Genomic DNA, 25,138 nt, shown 5'->3' on the forward strand with positions numbered 1-25,138 from the left:
GCTGGCGTTTTTTCCCTTCCACTGGGGTAAGTGCCCCAGAGAAAGCACATGCTAGAGCAGGCCCACACCACATCCAGGAGTCGATTCACACCCCCACCCCCTCTAGATTGGACTGTTAAATCTGTTTAAGTGTATGGCTTAAATTTACCAGTCACTTTACATGCAAAGGTCTCCAAACATTTTGGCAATTAAAGAGCATGTAGGCATATTTGAGGACCTATGTGACTAAGATTGGAAAGAAAAGCTTTACCAAAAATAATTGTAGACTTAGCAATGTTGCATTTGAACAATGTAGATAGTACTCATTTCTTACCAAAATAATTTGGTGATTGTTTTGCCAGTATTTTATGCTGTATTTAAATATCCTTGTACACATTTTCTCCCAAAACATAACTGCCAGCATAAAGTCGATGAATTTTTTTTCCGTTTCATACAGGGCTTTGAAATAACAACCTGAGACATCCACAGTCCCCTCAAGGCAACCTTATTCTTGTTTGAGCTTTTATTCATAGCTATTTGGCTTCAGTTGTGTCCAGTACCTACTAAATACTCAGTTACCCTTTGCATAAGAATGTAAGTGCAGTTAAAGTAGTTTTTAGTAGTTTTTTAAAAACTAACGAATATAGTTTGGAAACAAAAGTTCAACACAGGGAAATTGATTTCACAAGTATATGAAGTTTTTTTATTCTACTGTTGCAAGAAAAAGGTTTCTTCCTTAAATCCCACCTTTGAACAAGGGAAACATCCATGTGTTGTTGTTTTTCACCCTAAATGGGAGCAGCACCAGAACTTACCACATCTAGCCTGAACAGAAAACATACAGAAAATCAAACTTGGAAGCTATTTTTCAAAGCGTAAGAGCTTTAACTGTTCATTGCAGCAAATGGAGTCAGGGTCTCACCTTATGCATGGGGTTAATTACGGAAACAGCAAGTGTACAGTTCTTCATGCTTGCTGCCATGTTAGTACTGCCTGCATTTTAAAAATTGCTGTATAGGAGCTAATATATTCAGTATTTGTTTCTTCAGTTAAAAGTAATTGGACAGATGGTATGACTAGGTTATGAAGTAGTCAAATTATTGGTAAAACAGACAGTATTTGAAGACTTATTAAAAATCTGCTTTCAAATATTCTACCCATGACATATGTTAGAATACAGTGGTAACTTGATGGGTTTTTTTTTACCTTGCCTCCCTTAAATACACTGATGGATTCAATTACAAAAATATGCTGATGTGTTTTCTAAGGTGTCACTTTATCCAGAAATTTGTTTTTAGGGCAACATTTTACCATAGCATCAATTGGACTGTGGAAAACAAAAGTAAAAATAAAAAGTTGGTTCCACTGCAAACACTAAAATTTGTCTTAAAACAACATTTAAAGCTACTAATTTTTAATCTAATATAGTCATGTAGATAATTAAAATGCAGAAATTAAGAATCAATGTAACTACTACAAATATTTAGCTTCTGTGAACTTTTATACAAACATGTTTAACAAATTTAAACAAAGTCTAATTTAGACTCCAATACAGCATTAACAGTTCAAACTTTTTAAGATGTTGAACAATCCTTTACCACTTCAGTGCAGTGTAGGAAGAATAGCACACATTAAAGTTTGTTACGAAAATAGAGTTTATTAAAAACACATCCCTATTTGTCTTGAGGAGCTTTCACCGTTACCTTCACTTAAATTAAAAAAAATAGAAAGCACTTCTAATTCTGACTTGTAAACTTTTTAAAGTCAAAACTTTAAAAAAGTTACAGCAAAAATGGGTAATGGTTTATTCATTTTTTTGTGTTATTTTGTAACTTTTTAAATAGGAGCGCAATTAAATTGCTTACATAGCCCCATAAACTATGGAGTTGTGATATAGCAGAAGCAAAATATACAGCATACTGTACAACTCTAAAGCTCTACACTCCCAATGTCACTTTTTTTTGACAAAAAATCCAGTCTCTAGCGAGGTGTCTCTGTAACTGAACCAGCAGACTTTTCAGGTTGTTCGAGAGATGAGGTAGCCTCGGATGTTAACTCAGCAGGCTTTGCACCTGTGAGTTCTGACTCCCCTTTAAGTTCTGAAACAGTGTCTGTGTTTTCCACTTTGCCGCTCTGGGATTCATGGTTTTTGACACCATCTACCTTGTCTGTCAACTCAGGTTTCTCCTTTCCTCGATTTTCGTCTTTTTCTCTGTGAGACTCCCTATCCCTAGAATCTCTCTCTCGGTGTCCACTGAAACGCCTATTTCTTTCCTCCAAGTCTCTGTGTCTATCACGTTCAGGGCTTCTTCTTCCCCATTCTCTCCTTTCACGATTACCAAGTCGCTCATGTTCTCTATCATCATTGCGGTTACCATAGCGCTCACGCTCATTTTCTATTCGATTTCCAAAAGATCTCCTTCCAAATCTTTCCTGGTCTCTGTTTGGATTGAACGGCTGCCTATCATTCCTAAATTGCCTTCCATCTCTATTATCATCAGGGCCCCCTCCAGGCCTCACAAAGTGACCGGGTGGTGGGAAAGGTCCCTTCATCCCATGAGGTGGAGGCATCCCAAAGCGTCCTGGGCCTGGAGGTGGACCTCTGTGCATCATATGGGGAGGCATATGCCGAGGTGGCATCATTGGAAATCTCTGCAGGTGAGGTGGTGGCATTCCTGGAGGTCGATGGAGTGGTATCAAACCAGGCCGTGCACCAAGAAGGCCAGTAGAAGGTGTCTGCAGCCCAGTCACTGGACTAGGAGGTGTAACTCCTTGAGTACCTAGATATTGAAAAGAAATAAAATCAGCTGTAAATCAGTGCAAGACACGTTCATAAATATGCTAGTCTCAAGAAAATTATCAGCTTGCTTTTATATTTGGCATTCCTGCAAGACAAAGCCTACAATCCCAATTATTTTATGAACACTAAAGACAAGTGACACATCTAACTGCATTAAAATTATTCTGTACATTGTGATATTACATTGTGTAATTCTGTGCATTGCGTATGTACATTGTGATTCCACAGGACAGGAGACTTGCTCAACCTACTCTTATCTCCGCACAACTGCCAGCTTTCACATTCAGTATCAGGTTTAACCTAATTAGACACTGAATACAATCTACAGGTAAACAGTTTTAATTCTCACTATTACCAATCTACTTAACTTTCCCACTGAAATCAGTGGAATTTGTAGGGCTTAAATTTGGCTTGATTGTGTACAGTGCAAATTTAAGACAAGCTAAGAGAGGAACAGTTTTAGTTCAATCCAAGTATATTTTAGTCCAAAGTAATCTCTCACAGATTTGTCTTTAAAAAGTATTTTTATGTTACATTATACATTAAGAACAAAGGTGCTTCAATTTATTCAGCTAAAGCGCCCAAAAATGAATGCAGAACACACAAATCCTCAATGTGCACAGCGTCTTAAGAGTCCAGGGCAATGCTCAAATACATTTGGTATACATTCTACTCCATGTAAATCTCTGAAAAATACATTATGAATTTTTGTGTGGAAAAGCCAGTCTCAACATGCTTTGAAGAAAATCACACATTTACACATATAAACTGACATATGCACAAGAACTGCCACCAGGGCACTTGCAAGATTCCATTTGGGTGATCTGGAAATGTTTATTAACTTCTAATGACTAGTGATCCATAAAGGGGCACATCTTCAATTTTAACACACTTTTGTTAAGCAATTTCCACCAGGATTACCCCTAGAAGAGCCAGATTTTTTACTCCACTTTTCTCTACTGAAAGGGGTCCCAAGGTGGTTTATGACTGCTTTCCAAAAATCCCCATCACGAAAGGTGTCAAAGGAGGCTGTGTATTAGCACCTCATCTATTTAATTTGTTTCTAAGTGATCTGACCCATACAATTACTTCAGTCAATGGTCATCCACCAATGCTTGGGAATCGGCCAACTCCTGTACGCTGATGAGACTGCCATCCTCTCTCGTACAAGGAATGGGCTTATCCAATATCTACAAATTTTTCATCATTATTTCATCTACAAAAAGCTACACATTTTTCATCAATATTTCAAAATTGTCAGAAAAATACTTTCAATCAATTTTGAAAAATCCAAAATCATGAGATTATCCAAAAAGATTCTCTTATACATGGAAACTCGGCGAAACTTACAGGTGAGATCCTTTAAATATTTAGGACTCAACTTTCACACTAATCTCAAACAGACAACTCAGTGGGAAAAAGCTATTACATAAGCAAATTGTATTGCCATTGGAAGTAAAAAAAAATTCTTTATAAAGGGGAACCAATGTATCCCAGCTGCTATTTGGATCTTTCCGGCTAAGGTTGTTTCACAATTACTCTATGGCATCCCAATTTGGGTAAACTCCTTTTACAAGGATATTGAACGGGTAAAAGCCAAATTTTTGAGACAAATTTTAGGCACCCCTAAATATGTAAGCTATATGACCCTTTGTGTTGAAACAGGTCAACAATTACAAGAGTCCAAAGGATGGTTATCTGCAATCCGATCCTGGCTGAAAATACATTTTAATTCAAATGAAGATAATATTTCATTCCTACTTAAGGACGCAAAATTTACAAATTGGTCTAAACCTATTTATAGCAAAATAACTAAAATAGGCATTGCACTGGATAACCTGCAATTATGTGACAAAAAATATATCAAACAATCAAAGATTAACAGACCATGAATGACATTTATCATATCCTCATAAACCAAGAATGTTTGCCTGGAGCGTTTAGAATAACATTTGCTGTCTCAACCATAAAATATTTGATCACACTAAGTAATCCAATTCATCGCAGAGCATTCTCACTAACTAGGTTCAACTTTTTCCCCTCTGCAGTCACTTTTGGGAGATTTCTACAAATCCCATTTTCAGCATATTTGTGATTCTAATCAACCAGATACTCTCATTTTATCCTTCATTACCCTTTACATGAATAAGTCTGAACACTTATCCTTGGACAATTACTTGATGATCAGAAAGAACTTCTGGATAAGGAACATGTGAAACTGTTGTTAGCAGATAAGAATGAAACCACACCTACGATGGCTCAAATCTTATCTATAATAACGATGGACCGATCTCAATATGCCTATAACACCAAGCTGATCTCATAAGTTGACCCTTTCATGTAAACAAGCTTTTACGATGTTTATAATGTGCCTTTTATGTATTCTATTATGCCATTAAAGGTTTTTGGTTTGATTTGACTGCTTTCCCTCCACAACAGCCATCTTGTGAAGTAGGTGAGGTGAGAGAGTTCTGTGACTAACACCCAGCAAGCTTCATGTGGAGGAGTGAGGAACTGAACCAGCATACTCAATCAATGCTTGATCTTATATCATTTTGTCTTACAATTCATTACTGGCCCTAACATCAGCATTTGTTGATTTAAAAGCTGCCATGCCTCAGTAAACAGGAAGCATCTTTCAGTAGTGTATATTGGGGGAGGGGCATCTTGTAGCCATGCCCTACCCATCCCCAACTGTGCCCCAGTGGGGAACTTTCTGTTCTGAAGCACAGTTGAAGGCCGACTAGCATGGCCTATTCACAATCTCCACATGGAGATTGTGAATAAACCAGCCGGCTCTCTACGGGAAGATGGGAGCAGCAAGGGTGTGTTTGAGCCCAGCTAAAGCCAGGCTTGAACCCAGCTCAAAGCTGAAGTCTGCAGCCTAGAGCTAGATCCACATCTGGCCTCAAAAGAGCTCAGACTGAAGCCAGCTGTTCTTGATTCCTCTGGCTTGATACTGTTCAATCTGCCCCCTCCCCAAGCTTCACCTGACTGGAGGTGAAGCTTGGGGGGGAAGCCAACAGTATAAAGCTAAAGGCTCCAAAGCTAGAGGCTTCAGTCCAGCAGTGGCTGGGTCCAAGCCTGGCCCCAGCCAGACTCAAATGGCCCCTGCTGCTTCCCCCTCCATGTGCAAGTCAGCTGTGGGGCCAGCCTCACACCCAACACACATTTGGAAAGCAGAATGAGTGAGCCCCACATGCTCCATGTGGAGGGAGGGCAGAACAAGCAGGACTCACCCTATTTGTAATCTCCATGTGCCAACTCTCAAATGTACCCCTCCTGCTGGAGGTGGGGTGGGGTACAGCTGTAGGGGGGGGGGGTTGCGGCAACCGAGCTTGCCCTAGGGCAGGGGTAGGGAACCTGCAGCTCTCCAGATGTTCAGGAACTACAATTCCCATCAGCCCCTACCAGCATGGCCAATTGGCCATGCAGACAGAGGCTGATGGGAATTGTAGTTCCTGAACATCTGGAGAGCCGCAGGTTCCCTACCCCTGCCCTAGGTTCTGTTTTAGATAGACATGCCCCTGTTGGTTTTGTTCAAAGTTGGCTGTTTCAGATTGAAAAACAGGTATTATTCCTGTTACTGTTGCCACACACACCAAGGGGTATGTTCATCGCGTGCTTTAAGCATCCCAGTGAAGTACAGCTCATGACCAAATTATCAGACCTTATTCACCATACCCCTACAAAGAGCAGCATTTTCATTAGCAAGACTAAATGCCTTCCTCTTATCAGTGATGACATGCAGAATCTGTCATATTCCTTTTCATGAGAGGCTATGTCCATGTGGCACTAACACACCAGACACAATATTACATATCATCTTAAATTGTCTACATTATAAAGTGATTCTTTCCTATCTAATCAGGCCTTTAATTATCAAAGGAAATAAGATCACTTATTCAAACCCTTTTAACTGATAGGGATAGGACAATAGCCTCAGTGGCACTTTTTCTGGCCACAGTACTGATCAAAAGATCTTCAATAGAATATCTTGAACTTAAAAGAGGATCAGAAAAATGAGGATTAGTCTTCTGGACAATGCAGTATCTGGAGTAGTTATCGTTATGTATTATTTATATTTTGACTTTACTTTTCATGTAATGAGGCCCAATCAGCCTTTTAAATGCCACTGAAGGTTTCTGATTCTTGCTACATGAACTTCAAATTGATCTAACATCCAAAATAAGTGTAGGCATTTCTGGATCATTAACTGAGGATATTCCAGTCCTTAGAGGGATTAAACAATGGTGCCTTTTAGCCTCTATACTTTTCAACCTATTCCTCACTGATACAGTGGCAAGAATGACAAGCCTAGAGTTTATCTCAACCTCACTTGGCCAAAGAAATGTACCTATTCTTATATATGCTGCTGACATGATTCTACTCTTTTACATGAGTTGGCCTTAGAAGGACACTGCACAGGCGAAGCCACTTCTGTAAAGAATATGATCAACTTTTGTAAAGAAGTTCTGCAAGTTTTGTCAGCATTTAGACAACACTCCAATAGAACAGTGCCGAAGATTAAAATACCTTGGGGTAACATTCTTAGAAAATCTTTCTTGTAAGGCTCCTATGGCGAGACAGTCTTCAGCAGTGAGATTGAGTGGGGCTATCCTCAAGTTCTATCTCTCAAAAGGTGAATTCTTGATTGTTGCCTCCTTGGCAGTGCTCCAAAGTAAAGTCAATGCCCAACTCCTGTATGGGGCTGAGATCAGGGATTGCGATGATAACAGGGTATTAAGATGGAGATGATATAAAATTCCTTCTTAAGGAGAATTCTGATTTTGCCTCAGGGATCTCCAGCTGCCCTGCTGCGAGCCAAAACTGGCTTGCCTTCTATGAGGACTCTTGTCTAGGTCACCTTAACTAAATACTAAGGAAAGTCAAGTTTCCAGGCAGTGCTTTATCCAGCTTCTGAAAGGCACCTTTTGGGCTTTCAGTTATCATAGGCTCTTCTACAGTTATCCAATAACTGGATGGTTTCAAAACTGATGATCAGATATATAATATAGGTGCCACATTAGATGGAATATCATTATTAGCTCCAGATTTTCCCCATGGTTTAAACTGTTAAAATGAGATCACATCACAGCTTATTTGTGGAACACCACCTTCCATAAACTCAGAGAAGACTACGGTCCTCAGATTTCAAACAATGATAACTGCCATGTTAGTGGGCCATTATTAGCATACACCAGTTGCCTAATGAGTATGCATCTGTGGAGCCCAGGAATTGAAAGTCCTTCCTCATTATGTCCTAGCGGCTAGCCTAATAAAATGAGCTGCAGTTTATATAAATTATTTGCAAATTGATGTCTTAGATAGAAGAACCAAGAGACACTGAGGGAAGATATATTATTTTGAAAAATCAGACCCAGAAGCATTAAGTGTCTCAGAGTCCCATTTGCTCCTGGACACTCTAGTTGAATCAAGGCAGTATGATATGAAAAGTCTCAAAAATGCTAAATCACCTTATTTTGCCAAAGCAATAGGATGTGGCCTTAAAGCTTATACATTCTCTCTCCATGGATCTTAAGTTGTCATTCATTCAGAAAAAAACCTTAAGTTGAAGATATACTGGACACCAAGCAAAGCGTTAATGGGAGTGTAGCTTACAGAACAAGTTCCTTAAGTATGTGCTTTGAGCATGTTCAGTCATTTGGTTTTTCTAGAAAGAAGTTATTACTTGCATCAACTTTGTATTAGAACATTCATTGATTCTTGAGGATGATTATATACTTTAAAAACATCAGCCCATATATTGCATGCTAACCCCTGGTTAACAAAAAAATAGACCCTCAATGCCCTTTCTACAGCTAAAAAGATATGTATTATACCACTGGTAGGATAAAAATCCACTTCTGGTAAACCAACGGATTGATGACCTTAGGACTCAATATTTGAACACACGGCATCTAGACAACAATTGTGTATGAACTTGTTTTTAAATATTTGAAAACTGTTTATAGAAATGTATGTGTAGATCTGCCACCACTGTTATATTTTTGTCTCTACTGTCCTTTTGTTCTTTTAACCTTATTTAGTAGGTGAATTCTAAGTTTCATCTCCCCTTGTTCTTTTTTTGTTTGGGTTTTTTTAAAGAAAGAAAAAAAACTTTTGGGAGATTCAAGTTCAGATATTCATTACACCATAGCCACTTGCTGCGTGATCATCTTGGTCCAGTCATACACTAAGCCTAACCTACCTTAAAGGGTGGCAGTGATGACAAAATGGAAGAAAAGCGAATGATGTCAGCTGTTTCCAGTCTTCATTGGGAACAAAGGCAGGTTATAAATCACACTGGCAAATAGCCTCTTTTTATCATTAATACCTGAATGCTTTCAATTCTGCTTGTCTGGTGAAAGAGGATGAGTTGTAACCAGTGCAAAATTTCCACCTGTGCTAGAGGTCTTGTGCAAGCAAAAGTTCAAGACAAGTCAAATTTACTTTATTCCTGCTTATGTTTCTGTAAAACTTCGTGGATACTATAATATAATCCCGCCTGCAACTTGAAAGCCTACATACTTTTTCTGCCAATAAATATTAATCTGTTACCTTACCTCTTTCATCATTCCTGTTGACTGGTCGTTGCAGTACAAACAATGTTTGATACAACAATACTTCATACATAAAGACTGTTTGCATGATGTCAACTTTACAAAACAAGGTGAATGATTCATGTATGCCCATTTTTATTATTATTTAATGTGATTGCACTGAAGATGCCTTTGGCGCAGGAAATGCACAGTGGCAGGACAACTTGACAAGAGCCTACATCCATTCTATAATTTCAGTCTTGGTTGATAATTAGAAAACACTTGGAAATATGTCAACATTAATAAACAGTTGCTTAACATTTCTAAGTGCAATTTATGCATTTTCCAATAAAATGCTTATATTTTGTAACTGGAAAAAAGGTGTACCTCCCAGCAACATTTTAAAGGTCTGTGTAGTATGTTAGGTAGTTATGATACACAAGTACTTTGAAACATAAATTTCACAGAAGAGGCGGTCTACTCTCCCTCCCTCCAATTACTTACTAAAATATTTCACGTTGTCAATTTCTGGAGTTTCTCCATTCCTCAGTGATCATACAGGGTATCACTCAGCACACTCTGTTACCCCTGCCACCAGCTTCCAAATGTAGTCTTTTCATATTTTTGTATGCTTGTTACATTTGAGCACTCAAGTGCTCCATTTACAGGCGTGTGTATTTCTGAGGCCTTCATTTAGGCTGCTGATGTGCATTTTTAAAAATGAGCAAAGAAAAATAACCATGTGAACCCTGCTCAGTTACTGGACATATACTTTAGTGGGGCAGACTGGATAAAAATAACAATGTGTCTGAGAAATCATTTACACTGACTGAACAACAAATTGCTAAAATAATAAGATGATTTAAACTGTAGCTCTAGAAAACTTTGGAAAAGAAACATAGGTAAGCTCTTGAAAAACACAGCAAAGAGCAAATTCTCAAAGTGGTACAGAACTTGAAAAGCATAATAAATTATTCAAACTAGAAGGATAAATGTATTCCTTTGCAATCCATTTAGTTATCACTCAATTGCTATTTCTTTTCTCAAAAATGTTTTTGCTGTTAAGTGTGTTCACATAAATCCTTGTACTTCTTTAGACACATGTATTTTCATAGGCTGCAGTAGATATTATTGAAAACCTACAAACAAGTTGCAGTCAAACTGGAAAAATGATGCTAATGAAAATTTAGATATATTTAGGGTGATTTGAAAAACCCAGTTCTATGCAGTGGAACATCAGCAGATATTTTCAAATGATAACCATCTACCTACTTGAGGTACAGTTGACCAAACTTTCCAGATTACATTAACCCATTTTTTATTGTGCAGACAAAATAGTTCTCAAGATTAATGAACAGAAACAATTTCAATTGCTCAAAAGTGGCACAAACCTAATTGTTGAGATTATCTTTTGTAAAAAAGAAAGGATATTCAAGAACTTTATGGTTATTCATTTTATTATTTCAACAACTTCCAGTGGTCAAAAAGTGTTAAGATGAACAAAAAGTCAAACCCACAAAAACAAACTCCCTTCACACATGCATAGTTTTAATCCTGTTACTAAAACCATCATAGTTATTAGTAGGCCCAAGCTGTAGTCATTTAACTTTTAAACTGTCATCTTGACTGCTATAAATTGTACTTGTAATTGCATACTGCATTCATGTGCACAGTACAAGTGCTCTGAGTGACTGAAAAACACAGGAAGCTTTTCAGCATACAGAGCTGTGTGTATACAATTTCATGGGAAGGCAGAAGCAGCACAGAACATGGTCAGCTGCCAACTTTCTAGCCTTTCTGGCTGCTTCCACTATAATGAACAAAATTAGAAAATCAAAGGAAAATAAATTATAAAAATGTTCATTATTTGTATAATTTATACAGACTGCAGAACTATGATCGGCTGCAGAATTCTCATCCTTTTAGGACAGAATACGTTCATATGGCTGTTATACATACAAAAATGCAATCTTGTGAATTTAAGCTGGTTTAAATTTTATTTTAAAACTACATCACGCAAGAATTCACTAATTCATTCACAATGAAATTTTAAAAATACTTTCTTGGGAGTAAGTCCCACTGAACAGACTTGATGGGATTCTAAACAGATTGCAATCCACAGGGCTGTGGTGGCCAGGGATGGTGCTGCAGCTGCACCCGCTCAAGAGGCCTTTCAGGCAGCATGGGGAAGCAAAGCAAAAGAACCCCCTTCCCCCAGGCTACCAGGAAAGCCTCTATAGGGCTCAACAGAACTGTACCCTTGGTTGGCATTCCCGGCTCGAAAGCCCAGGTGGAAGCCGACTAAAGTCAGCTCCATGCCTGCGAATGCCCTGGCCTGTCCCCCCTCCCCCTGCCAGCATCCGCTTTCATGCCAGTGTAGCTACATGATGGTGTCCACTTTCAGGTTTGCCCACCATGGAGATGTGGGATGGATGGATACCAGAATCTTTGCCCACTCTGTCACCATGGGTGCCCCTTACGCCAGCAGAGGGAGCAAATGCACTAGTGCAGGCCTCTGCTGCACCCCACAGTAAATTCGCCCCCCTGCCAGATTGGGCCGTCAAGCTCATAAAATCAAGCCAGTTGTATGCACAAAAATGGTGCTGTTTAAAGCAAATACATGTGCACCTCCATTTAGAAGTTATAAGGGAATTAGTAACCCACAGAAGTTTTCAGAACTGTATCCATAAACTGGGCTTGGCCAGTATCTAAAATCATTTCCCTAATGTATCCCAGAAGTACTGCAATAGACATGTTACAGGGCAGAGTTCATAAGGTGGGGGGATCAATCCACAGTCTGTGAATGTTAGAAACAGGTCTGCCTAGAGCATTTCTGAAAGATTCCAAACCAGTATTAGACAACTATAAGCATTCTTCTCAGGATAATCCTCTTCATTTTGCAGTTCACTGAGCTGATACATTCTGCTATGCTGTTCAAAATTCCCTCAAGATATTTGGACAACTTCAAGATTGAGGAAATTTTTTTATAAAAAACAGATCACATAAATCAACTATATTATTTAGATCCAACACATTTGTTCTTGTGCCATTTAAAACCACTGCAGGTTGTAACAATTGAGAAAACTTTTCTTTGAAGCAAATGTGTATTATTAGTTTAACCTTTCCATTTAGGCAAGTTCAGACATCATGATTCTGTCTGTACCAGAATGCACCCAAACATTTAGATGGCTATGAAGGACTGTAACATCCACTGCTATACTTTATGTGAATTCAGATTTTATAAGTATATTAGGGATGTTAACAGGAAACCAGTTCTACAAGTTATGACTGTGGGACTGATAAGAACATTCATCTAGCACAGTGTTTCCCAACCTTTTCAACATCGTGGTACCCTTGACCTCGCTCTTCATATCTCAGGGTACCCTTGAGGTTCATTTGATTTTTTTTGCATTTTTTAGGTTTTTTTCCGTTTTTGGCCTGTAGGTGGGGGGAGTGGCAAGCAGGGGGAGGGGAGGGAAAGCAGCACTGATAGCTGCGTTGTTTGTTTGCCTAAATTAGACATGGATTGGGGGGATTTAAAGGGAGAGCTCCGTTTAAATCTACCCCCCCCAATCCACACCAAATTTAGGCAAATAAAACAATGCTGTTTTTCAGTGTTGTTTAAAGGGAGCCCATGAAGCTTCCAACCCCCCCCCTTCAAAATCTATTTGATTCCGGTGGGGGGGGGGCAGGTGGTAGCATTGTCATGGTACCCCTGGGACGTGCTCATGGTACCCCAGGGAACCACGGAACCCTGGTTGAGAATCACTGATCTAGCAAAACACAGGCTGCAAGTCCTCATTAGGGATATATGTTTCTTCAGATTGATATTTGGTTTCTTGAAGTAGCAATAAATGCGTCCCAAATATTTCCTGAATAATTCAGGGCTGGTGTTTTAAGGTTTCCAGGCCTGTTTTTCTTCCATTTTAGATGTTTCCTAGGCAACTGGGGGACAAGACAAGACTGACCCAAGCAATGGGGAAGCACCTGAATCATCTGTCTAGTCATGACAATTCTCACAGTTTTCCATGGCTCTCTAAGCATGGGCAAGGAGGATAAAAAACAGGCCTGAAGCTTGACTGCATTTCAGGGCTACATTTTTCAAGTGTTGCTTCTTGTTCAGTACTGCTCTGATCTGCACTTCTGATTTCTGCTGCTTGCTGCTGCAGGATTGGGAAGACCTCCTTTTTGTTCTATTGTTTCCATTTTTTCAGTCTTGTTAGGTTTTGCCTAGGGGACTACAGTTGGGGAGAGAACAGCTTTTAAAAATAGGTTTCCTTGGTTTTGTTTTATACAGATTTTAAAAAGGTTTAAAAGGCTTGTGCTGTGGGTTCTCTTGACTTGTTTTAGAATTTTATACTAGACATTTTCTGTGTTTGGAAGGATTTTATAAGTTGTTATTGCTTTTGAAAGTTTATATTTTTACATTCCTTTTGTTCTGATTTAACAGTTGTTTTTCTATAGTTGGGGTTAAAAAACTTTTGGTACTGTGTTTTAGAGGTGGTTACCTAAATTTTTGGGGGTGTTCTTACTGGTTTTTTGGGAAAAAAATTAATTACAGCAGCAGGTTTTGAAGAAAAATTCTGCTTAGGTTTCAACAGAAATTAACTGGAAGTGAGCATTTAGATATTTTAAAAAAACAAAATTCAGTTTAGGGTTCAATAAATAGGCTTTAGTTAGGCTTCTAAAAGTTAGTCAGGTGGTTTTGTTAAAAAAATAATAATTGGAGCACAGGGTTTATTATAAAAATTAGGCTGACCTGGATTTCAAAACAATAGAAAACAGGTGGTTAGTAAACAGGGGTTGAGAAGACCTTTAAGACTTCCCAAAAAAATGAAATCAGAATTTCTGGAAAACAAGTTTTCTGGGGGGAAGGGGAGGTAGGCTTTGTTTGTAGACATAGAAAATAAAAGGAACGTTTTGGACAGAATTTCAGACTGTGATCACAGGTTGTAGTTACAAAAATTAGCCAGCTTTTAGACAAGAAAAAAATCAGATCTTTAAGAACAATTTGGTTGAAGCACGCCTGGGTCTGGTTTTACCAAAAAAAAAAAAAAGGTTAGGTTGGTAGGTTTGAGGGGGAAAGGCAATTGCAGGTTAGCACGTAGAATAGAGAGAAACAATGAAGGGCAGCAGGCTAGTTAGTGCAGACTCTGTGCAGTGTAGCCTAGAGTAGCAACTGCCTTATTTCAGTAGTCTAAAGGAATCATGTGATCTAAAGGAATCAAATAGGAGACCTGGGGGAAAGTTGTGGGGTGGAGGAGTGGGCTTTGGTTTTGTCCCACATGTGCAGAAACCTCTGGTTTGGCTGACAGGTCTTTCAAAGTCATCTTCATTTAGTTTCCATCTGGAGCACCACCAGCAGAAGTGCTTGAGTTAAATGCTGGCACTGGGTTTGGATCTGCTACTCAGGCTTCTCCTCCTCCAGCTGTTGTGACTCAGCAGCTAGAGAAGGAGTAGCCTGGGCTGATCTTTGGGGATCTCAGGCACACCCCAGAGTCTGCTGGTGGAACATGAGGAGACACTTCAGTTCCTCCAGATTTCAGCAGGCATTTCAATGCCAGGTAGGAAGAGAGGTTGGATGGGGGGCTGAATGCACTCTTCCTTGGGCAGTTCCTTCTGATACCCTCCCTGCCCCACCCCCCCAATGTCTGGCCTATGCCAAGGAATTGGCTCTGGTGGTGGCTGCAACTGCTAATCAGTACAGTTTCCCTATTCCTTTATAGTCTGGAAGCTCAATGGATGCTCTCCATTTTGCAGCTGTTCAGTTAGGATCAGTCAACAGAAAGGTCAGGGTCATCTCTCAGTGACTTTGATCAGAACCACTTAAAGTGCCACCACTAGGCAGGGTTTCTTCACGGGGAGAAGGTGGTTCATGAGGTGATTGGGCAGCCAGCAGCCACGTAATAAGAAAACCACTTCACAACCTGTTCTGCCCTCCATATAGGGAAGGAATACCAAACATCTGACAGAATGTTTGGTGAAGGTAGCAGTTATTGCTCATGAAGGAGGCTTCGATCCTCTGGAGGGAATCTCATGGTGGTCCCAAGGGCATTTGATTAGCCTCGGCCTCTTTTTCAGGTCTAGCTCCCACCTGTTCCAACTGACATCAGGGCCCTGTAGGATCTGGTTCAATTCTACAGGGCTTGCAAAACAGTTGTTCTACAAGGCCTTTGGTTTGGGCACTTGAGTCCATTCCATCTGCTGGCCTCTCAACCAGGTCCCCTGCTCTCCCCCCACCCCCCAATCCCAAAAGTTAATATCTGAAGGAATAGATGGGATGGGGTTGATAATGTATTACAGGCTAGGAAAGATCAATATGGACACTTAGATTATGCCATCTTTGATATTTGTATGTATAACGTTTTTAAAGTTACAACTGTATTTTTAATATTTAATTGATTTTACAACTATTTTAATTATGTGTGAGAGTGTCCTGAGCCTGGCCCCAGCTGGGAAAGGGCAGCATACCACATTTAATAAAATAAAAGCTCTGGATGGGCAGCCTTTTTTTCGATTGAAGATGCTTGGTTTCGCATGCTGCTCCACGATGAATATCCTTGCTCACATCATACTTAGCAGGAACATGGTATCCTCTAGGGCTGCCAGGGACCACATAAAGGCACAGGTTCCCCCTATAACCTCTTAACCAGAAGAAGATCTATACGCTGGCAACCATGTGTGACCCACTCATCAAAAGGGCAGCCTTGCCAAGCATGATAGCCAGCTCATGTGCTGCAAAGGTGAGCTCTCTCAACCAGTCAATCTTCTGGGGAAGAAAAGCCACCTTAGCCCCACAAAGAGAATACCCCATAGGGAATATTAGACACCAATAATTTGGAAAGCCAAAAAAGAAATCTGAAGAAGTATTGAGGAATACCAGTATGCTTCTGAAATCCAAAACTGAAAAATGATGTGTGTGTTTTTTCCCTCCAGTGCACTTTCCTAGCTCTAATGCTTGTGAAATCCGTAGGTGTTCCTCTGGAACAGCGTATTGCAACATATCATCCCTCTCCACACAAGGTGTGGGAACTGTGCCACAATGGTAAAATCCAAAGCCAACCAGAGATAAGTGGATCACTCACTTACACAAAACTTCATGGCAATAATAGAGTTCAGGTAGTAAGGGAATAATCTAATTTACAAAGGATCACAGTAAGCCACTTTTTGAAAAATTGAAGTCTTCCACGCTTCTACAAACAGGAAACAGAAATTAAGCCTAAGCATCCTCTGATAGTGTGTTGATATTTAGATCACAGCTTTAAAAATGATTATAGAAGCCTCAGGATTGCCCTTTCAAAAGACATCTTAACTTGTGTGGTCAACCTACGGGATGTTTGGAAGAACTCATACAAACAGGAGAATCACTCATGAGAAGATAGACAACCACTGCTGAAAGGATGTAACAACACACCTCAGGATGGCAGGATGCTAAATAACTAGATGCTTTTACAACTTATTTAATCCCAGTAGTGAGCCTCCAGCCAGGCACACCCTGCCTTCCTTATGGGAGACTGCCAGTTGACTGATGCCTTGCAGCTCTAATACCCTTGGTTCTTATCAAGTTCCCAAACTCATGCAAATCTTGAGTTGATAAAAAGGTAAAGTTTCCCCTTCAGTCGTGTTTGACCCTGGGGTACCACTGCAAGCAGTGGTTTCATAGGCAAGCCGTTTTTGTGGGGTAGTTTGCCATTGCTTTCCCCAGCTATGCTTTACCCCCTAGCTATGTGCTAGGTACTCTTTTACCGATCACGGAAAGGATGGATTGCTGAGTTGACCATGGGCCAGCTGCCAGGATATCTGACCCACAGGGGGCTCAAACTCCTGACCGTGTGAGTGGCAGTACAACCACTATACCACGCAGCTCCTATTTGAGATGATACTGAAACTGTAATAATGGTGTCGATCGACAATCTTCCATAGGTAGATAATCAACAACAGAAACTGTACCTTTTGATTCCTATTTCTGCTCTTGTTTTGTCATTGTTCGCTATTTCTTAAGTGGATCTTACTGCCATCATGTTCGGAATGTGTGTAATACAAAGATATTGGTTCATGAACTAATCTGAAGTAAGGTACCACCACCATTTTGATGTCTGCCATCTTTTCCCCTGCCATCCAATCAAACACAGTCTTGCAATTTCAAAAATTACATAGAACAACCTAAAGAGGGAAAGCAGGAAATCCAAAAGACACTGAATATAGGAGAGATGGCTGGCACGACCATGTCATGATATGGGACTATTATTGATATGGGGCAGCCTCTCTTATTTAGTTGGATCAATGAGCAACATCCAACACCCCCACCTTTACCAAATAAGCATGGATGAAGCACTTTCACCCACACAAAGGAAGGGGGCAGCTAAACAGCAGCTCTTCTTACTTTAAGGGATGCTGCCCCAGAGGGGCCTTGAACTGCCCCGGAGGGGCCTTGAACTGAACCTAAAAGCACTCTTTGTAAACACAGCATTCCTTTAAACTAATGTGGATTCTGGCCAATGTCTGAAATTTTACCAATTCCAATTGTAATCCCGCAGATCTGTGGTTCTCATGTAGACCTTTGCATCATTTTCAGCAATACAAGCTGAAGACAAAGCTGTTATAATACATTCAATAATAATAATATAGTACATTTAAGTAGGATAAAGTTCAGACAAAATTCAGACACCCTCTTCAGGAGAAAGGCAACTTGCAGAAGTGCATTATGAGCATGTCTGCACTGACTACCTAGTTTTCTGGGCACAAACAAATGTGTATGCGTTTATTTGACATCAGACTCTAGTTACCTTGATGTCCCTGCCATATCCGTATATAGCAAAACCATTGCAGTGGCTATTCCAGCGGAAGTACTTTGATTACAGCAACTTTCTTAAGACCAACCAAATGTAATATTAAATAATCATTTACACAAATACTGCTTGCTCTTACCACCAGGGCAGGTGGGGAGGTTTTTTCTTCTTCCCAAGGATTATTTTTTTTCCTGGGAATCTCTAAAAGGCTCTAATAATACATTTGCAATATTTACTACAGAAATATTTTCACAAGAAAATGGATGACAAATATAATTTAAAGAGCTCCTTATCTGACTTGGAAAAATTGTTATTTTTTATTTTTACTTCCATGTATATCATACCTTTTATCCTAATGGGGACTGAAAATGGCCTACACTGATCTCTCCATTTTTTCCTAACGACAACCATGTGAAGTAGATTAGTTTGAGACTGTATGAGTGGCCCAAGGTCACCTAGTGCGCATCCATGGCAGAGTGGGAATTTAAAGCTGGGTCTCCAGATCGTAGTCTAACACTCTAACCACTACATCATGCTGGCTGGAGCAAAAAGAACCAATCTCAAAAGTTATGTTTTTTATTACAAAGAAAGAAAATATCATTGAAAAAAGTAAGGTAAGATGAAAAAAGGGCAAGGATTTCAGGAGAAAATGTCGAAGTCTTTTTTCTGAATGAACACCGTTAAAGAATACAAAGATTAGAGAAAACAAATTTACCTTACACCCTAGAGTTTGGAAAAATATTTAATAATGTTTCCAGTGTGTGCTGAAAGTTTGGGAAAGGGGCGTTCCCCAGATTACTGGATTGGAACTCTATGATATCAATAACATATTTGTTAGAATTCTGTGAAGATGTTTTACCTAAAATTAAGAGTTTCTAAATTTGGCAATTGCTAGTTGCATCAAGATAACAATATCTGTCCAAAATGAACAGTTGGTTAAATAAAGCGTGGAATACCATATTGATAGGTAACATTTTCATAATAAAGCAAGATGGAAAAGATTTGTTGACCGCCCAGATCTTATTTAATAACTCTGGATGGCCATATTACTTTTTGAATCCAGCAGTTTACCACTAAAAAAGCAAAATCTGAAATTTTAAACTGGATTTGAATTGATTTGAAGCAGTATGGATTTGGTATTGAAATAGAAAAACAGCATAAGGCAGAGGCATAGCTGGGCCAGAGTGCGACCGAGGCGCACTCTGGCTCCCCCCCCCCCCACTTACTTTAGAAAACTGAACAGGCTGGAGAACAGGCCTTCCTGTTCTGGTGGGAACTACATTTCCCAGGAGACCCTGGGAAATGTAGTTCCCACCAGAACAGGAAGGCCTGTTCTCCAGCCTGCTCGGTTTTCTAAAATAAGTGGGGGGGGGCGCTGCGGGGGGGGGGCACCGCAGGGGGCAGGGGAAAGGGGGAGGGGCCGGGGGATTTTGCACCACCCCGTGACCTACATTTGTGTACCGGTGCGTCGCGCACCCCCCTGCCCCCTGGGAGCTTCGCCGCTGGCATAAGGAACTAAGGACAACATAGTAATTTTTAAAAAAGAATATAAAAATATTGAATACTGAATAATGTACATAGTTCTCGGTACTTTGTTTCTGCTACCAATTCCAATGTGTGTGTTTTTTCCTGAGATAGTGCTTAGTATAAAAGTGTTTCTTTCCTCACAGTTAATGCTTATGAGATTTCACTTCAAGAATTTGGTATCATTTAACACAATGAACATGACTGAACATATCACAAATTAAGACAATATCCTATTTGGAATGGGTGTGTGTGTTTGTGTGTGTACACAAACTCTGATCTGTGAGTAGTCCACACTGGACTTCTAGAACATTTAGAGGAGTGAAAACCTCTTCATCTTCTGTTAGATAAATGATGCTCTGAAATTACTTCTACAACTGTTCTGAGAAAACTAATAAATCAGTTGATTCAGCAAACAAACATTATATATAGGGAAAGCATTAGAACTGGCCGACTTCAATGATGGGATATTAGGAGCTGAACTCAAGGGAAAGTAAAGTAAGTATCTGCTACCTATTCAGGGTTAGATTGATGTATAGTGCAAACAGGAAAAAAAGCCTTAGGTAAAATAAACACATAACTCCTGATGATGCTTTTTTTAACATCTAATGGTATGCTTGTTTGAGCCATCTGAATTTGTTTTACTAAATGTATTTACTCCTCTCTCCAACTAATGATTGGTAGAAAGAATGAAGTCTTCCAATACTTGCAGGCAGAGCCTTGACCTACTAAATGCTTTATCTGCCACTACAATTACCAGTTTATATAGGATTGACAGCAATGGACAGAAGAACATTTTGCCTTCTGTAATTCTGGTTTCTGTATATTATCAAAAGGAGACCAAGTATGTTGGAGGGAAAATGAGACGCTGACAACTGAAACTCAAACTTACCAAGGAGTGGGACAGGTTGGGTGACAGGAGCTGGTATGCTAGTAGAAGTTGCAGGCGGAGGAGCATTTGGATATCCTTTGGAACTATCTGCATTTTCAGCATTTGCCCTAGATCCAGAAACTACTGTTGGAATTGGATTTCCCAGTGAAGAGTCTTTTGTAATGTCCTCATTTATATTGGCCATAGTAGCTATAACAGAGAAATGTTAACAGTAAAAACCTTTTGTATGGGACACATACATTTCTGTTACAATCAAATTTAACAACATAAAAGTATACTTACAATTTGGGATATTTGCTACTGGAGAAGGAGGAACTGAGACTGGAGGAACTGAGACTGGAGGATTAATAGGCGGGGGTGGTCCAGGAGGCAAAAATCCTATGAAGGCAGAAATAGTAAAGTATCACTATTACAGTATAAACAGTGGTTTCAACTTATCCTTGAATTAAAGGATTTTCTTTGCAGTATTATGTACAGTTCATATACAAGAAAACTTCCTGGAAGTATTTAGTTACCTGGAGGTAAATGCATTGGATTGAAGCCAGGACGTAAAAATGGTGGTGGAGGAACTCCAGGACCAAATCCAGGAGGTGGAATTCCTAAGGGAGGGGTAAATGTTGGTGGCTGAAGCGTACCAACCATTGGAGGACCAGGCTGATGTGGTGGAACCTAAAATGGAAAGAAAATACTCAAGTTAATACACTTCAATAGTTAGAGATAGTTAGATGTGAATCTACAGTATGTGTGATCTTTGTTCCATTTGAACAGGGCAGAATCTCTCCACTTCAAAATAAGTACACATAAGCTACACCTTATGAAAACCTTTCTCTAACTGTATTCTGTTTTTCCCGCCAAAAAAGGTTCATTTGTCTTCTCTACACTTACTTTTCTTTTAAAGGTTCAGTCATAATGGAGAGGAGCAACTTATATGGCAAACACAGATACAACTTTCTGTCCAGGGTGAGCCATGTTCTGATTATGTACAGATTAAGTTACTATAACACACACTATAAGGGGCTGTCTCCAAAAATAGTCCAGAAACTTTGGCTGATCTAAAATATAGCATGCAGGCTACCATCAGTTAGATACAGGGATTATATCAGCTATGAGCTCAGTCACCTGCACTGGCTGTCTATCTGTTTCTACGCACAATTAAAAGCAAAGGTTCACACTTTAAAAATCATCTAATATTGTCCAATATACCAGTTAATATCCTCCATTCAAGCCCTACTCTCTGTGCCTCTTCCTGCAAAGGTAAAGTAAGTGGGTAGGAACCAGAAATAGGTACCATAGGTACCTATAGAACAATCTTCTCCTTGAAGTTAGCTTGGTAACGACCCTACTCTAACCCTAACCCTACTCTCTTTGAGGCTTCAGGCCAAAACACTTCTTTTTATCCAGGCTTTTGCTGGAGAGTCAGCATATACGTTTTTGAAATTAATAACTTTTGGGTGCCTAAACAACGGAGAGCCTTTACACCAGAATGGTGCCAGGCCCTTCCCTCTGCTGTTCTGGAAGGCCAATACAGGAAGACTCCTTATCAGGAAAGAAAATGCCACTGTGGATCTGGCTACATAAAAGTAACAGAACATGTGCTTCTCCATTGCCAGTTTTACAAAAATATACGTATTAGTTTTATTTCACCACTGTTGTATAGATTCCCAGATTACAAAGATCAATTTTATATCACAACATTGCTTACATACATCAGTTCTAACATAACATATAGTGTGGCCAAGTTCTGTGTAACAGCACTTGAAATATGTTGCAGGATGGTCTGTGCAACTCAGTAGGCTTAGTGACTTGATAGCTATAGTCTTCAATTTAATGATTTTACTGTCTTTTTATATCTATCCTGCTTTTTACCCTTTTTAGTACTTATGCTTACCGTTTTACCTTATGCTAGTCTATGACTGTAATGAAGATTTGATTAATAACTTTTGGTAGTTTTTCCCACTGCTAATGAAGACAGCTGCCTTTAAAACAAAAACCAATCTGCTTTCACCCCTCATGCAATTTACCTCATTTTTAGTGAAGACTGAGAAGAAATGGCAGCTCTAGTCTCAGATGTCATACCACATTCATAAGGACATCTGAAGATAATGCACAATTTGCACACAGAGTACAATCCCACCTCCCCAGGATCCTGAACAAAATGCAAGAGGTACAATTCCCAAGGGAAATACAGCTACCTTTTACATAATGAACATTTTAACATAGTTCTTTAAAATTAATATAGCTTGCATTAAAATATGATTTTAAACTGAACTCAGTTTTATTGTAGTATTGTGACATTACTGGACTTTACTGCTGGATGCAAAAATAATGCACAATTTGGTGCCCCTGTCAAAATATTCACATTTTCAAATCGACTTAAACTGACTCTAGTTCTTTTTTTAAAAAAAATCCTCGTTTCAAGAAGTCATCTAGCTTCTCCATAACACTGTCACATACAAAGTCATTTTATTCTGTTTTATTGATAACCATCAGCAATCAAACATTTGCAAAATCATATATATTACCAAATATATGTGCATCATTACATTACACTAGCATTTTGTCACTTCTCTACTCAAACTGCCACAATTACAGAAGCATTTCCAAAAATCTATTATTTGAGTATATTTTAATTTACAAATGTCAGTTTCCTGACATTTGACCAATTTCCATTACTTTCCCTGACCAATTTCCATTTCCCCGACTTTCCCCTGTCATTGTAAGAGTAAGGTTCCTTCCCTTTACATAATATCTTGTTTACTTATTTCTTTAACTAAATAACTCTTCTTGGATTAACCACAGCTAGGAAAGAGATAATTTCACATGCATTTTACCCCATGGCATCTCTTATCTCTTATCTCAGATGTCATACCACCTAGACCATCCTAGATGATGTCTCAGATGTCATACCACATTCATAGGAACATCTGAAGATGATGCACAATTTGCGCACAGAGTACAAATTCCCGCCCCAGCATCCCGAAATGCCCCCCTTCTTCCTGAAGGAGAAGAGATTCCTAGCAACAGAATGGAGATGGGGAATTTCAGGCTGCTGGGGGAAGGGGAGAGGGAGTTGAGCTCCATATTGGACATCCTTGTACTCAAAGAAACACCCAAGTCTGAATTCAACCTGAATGTTTCTAGAATTCTTCAACAAAGTACACATTTTGCATTCATTTTAATGAAATTAACAGAAATGAAATGGCTTCTTTAGAACAGTTCAGTGCTAAAATACAAAATAAATTTAAAAGTTTTTAGAATTTATTTTACATTTTTATCCAGGTTTTTAATATTTCTTAAAGTATGCAGTCTTCAGCTGCTTTTGCTTTTAAGTTTGTACTACACATCTGATCTGTTGCCATTACATATTGTCAGATCTCCAGCCCTGCAAATTTCTTTCACCATTCTTGGATCAGAGTCTCATAGAGCAAGATACAAAATAGTAATGTTTTCACATCATTTTGGGTTGGTGTGCCATTGAAAAGTTAGTTCTAAACTTAAATACAAAAAATTAAGATGTAGCATCATCTCACATTGACAATACCATGTCAAAAAAACTCATGGAATTTGACCTTGCTTCCGAAGAGCAACATGAACAAAGCTTCATGAGAAAAAGAATAAACACAATCTCACCTGTGGTGGAGGCACTGTTATTGGAGCAGGTATGGGAACAGGCATTTGAATGGATAAAGTTTTAGCTACAGGTGATGTTTGTTCAATGTGAGTAGCTTCACTTACAGCTCCTCCATTCTGGGCTACTTGATTTTCTGATTTTTTTGGAATTCCTTTCCATTCTACAAAACATATGAGCATCACTTGAAATAATGTAAATATTTCAACTATAAAACACATATTAACATTAGTTTAAACCTATCCTACGACTCTCTGCTATGGTTACATCGCTGTCTATTAAGTTCATGTTATTTAATGCCCTCAATGGCAGCGATTCTCAAAGTATCATTTTGAAGTCCTGGTTTTGTTCAAACAATGAAATTAACACAACAGCTGGACATGGTCCTACATATATGTGGAAACTCCCAGGTATAAAGGAAAATATCTCCCACATGCCCCATGACACTTCTTTGCCCCAACCGCCTTCAAATCCTTATTGTCTGCACATAAGCACTGGGACTACATAAATATCAGCTCTAGAATTCAGCTAGCAACACGGGCCATGAGAGCAGAATCAGAGATACTGGTTCCTTATAGCTCAATGAGCTCAGTAAAGCAAGGAACAGCCAAAGATGCCCTGGAACAAATAATTGGCAAACAGAGAGCCTCTGTGTCACTATTCCTACTCCCCACCCCCAAATCCACATCCCTGAGCAAGAACGGAAAAGCAGCAGAGTAATAGTGTGAGGATATAAACAAAGGGACAAGGGAAACTACAGGAATAAAATAAAACAGTAATGTGAGCTCAGATATAATACCGGGGGAGAGAGTAGAAGCAGGCAAGAGGGAGACGGGAAGAGATTTGATGAGAAGTTTGCATAGGAAAATAATATGTGAATTTCTATTTGCTGCCTTTATTGACCTAAAAGGAGCCTTTGATTTTGTAAAGAGAAATCTCTTGTGGAACAAGATGAGGCTATCAAATGTTGACCCCAGACTTCTA

At 39.3% G+C, this 25,138-nt stretch overlaps 1 protein-coding gene across 1 annotated transcript in view; it reads right to left on the minus strand.

The window, feature by feature from the left end:
* Window positions 1-655: 655 nt before the first annotated feature.
* SCAF4 (SR-related CTD associated factor 4) overlaps window positions 656-25,138 on the minus strand; it is an 89,342-nt gene continuing 64,859 nt past the window's right edge. The window contains exons 16-20 of the mRNA XM_048494071.1: window positions 24,157-24,317; window positions 21,042-21,195; window positions 20,809-20,904; window positions 20,527-20,715; window positions 656-2,759 (exon numbers count right to left, since the gene is read on the minus strand). Of these exons, the coding sequence (XP_048350028.1) occupies window positions 1,960-2,759; window positions 20,527-20,715; window positions 20,809-20,904; window positions 21,042-21,195; window positions 24,157-24,317 (1,400 nt within the window). The 3' untranslated portion in view covers window positions 656-1,959. The remainder of the gene's footprint in view (window positions 2,760-20,526; window positions 20,716-20,808; window positions 20,905-21,041; window positions 21,196-24,156; window positions 24,318-25,138) is intronic.

Source organism: Sphaerodactylus townsendi, linkage group LG04, assembly GCF_021028975.2.
Source record: "Sphaerodactylus townsendi isolate TG3544 linkage group LG04, MPM_Stown_v2.3, whole genome shotgun sequence".
NCBI classification, from domain to species: Eukaryota; Metazoa; Chordata; class Lepidosauria; order Squamata; family Sphaerodactylidae; genus Sphaerodactylus; species Sphaerodactylus townsendi.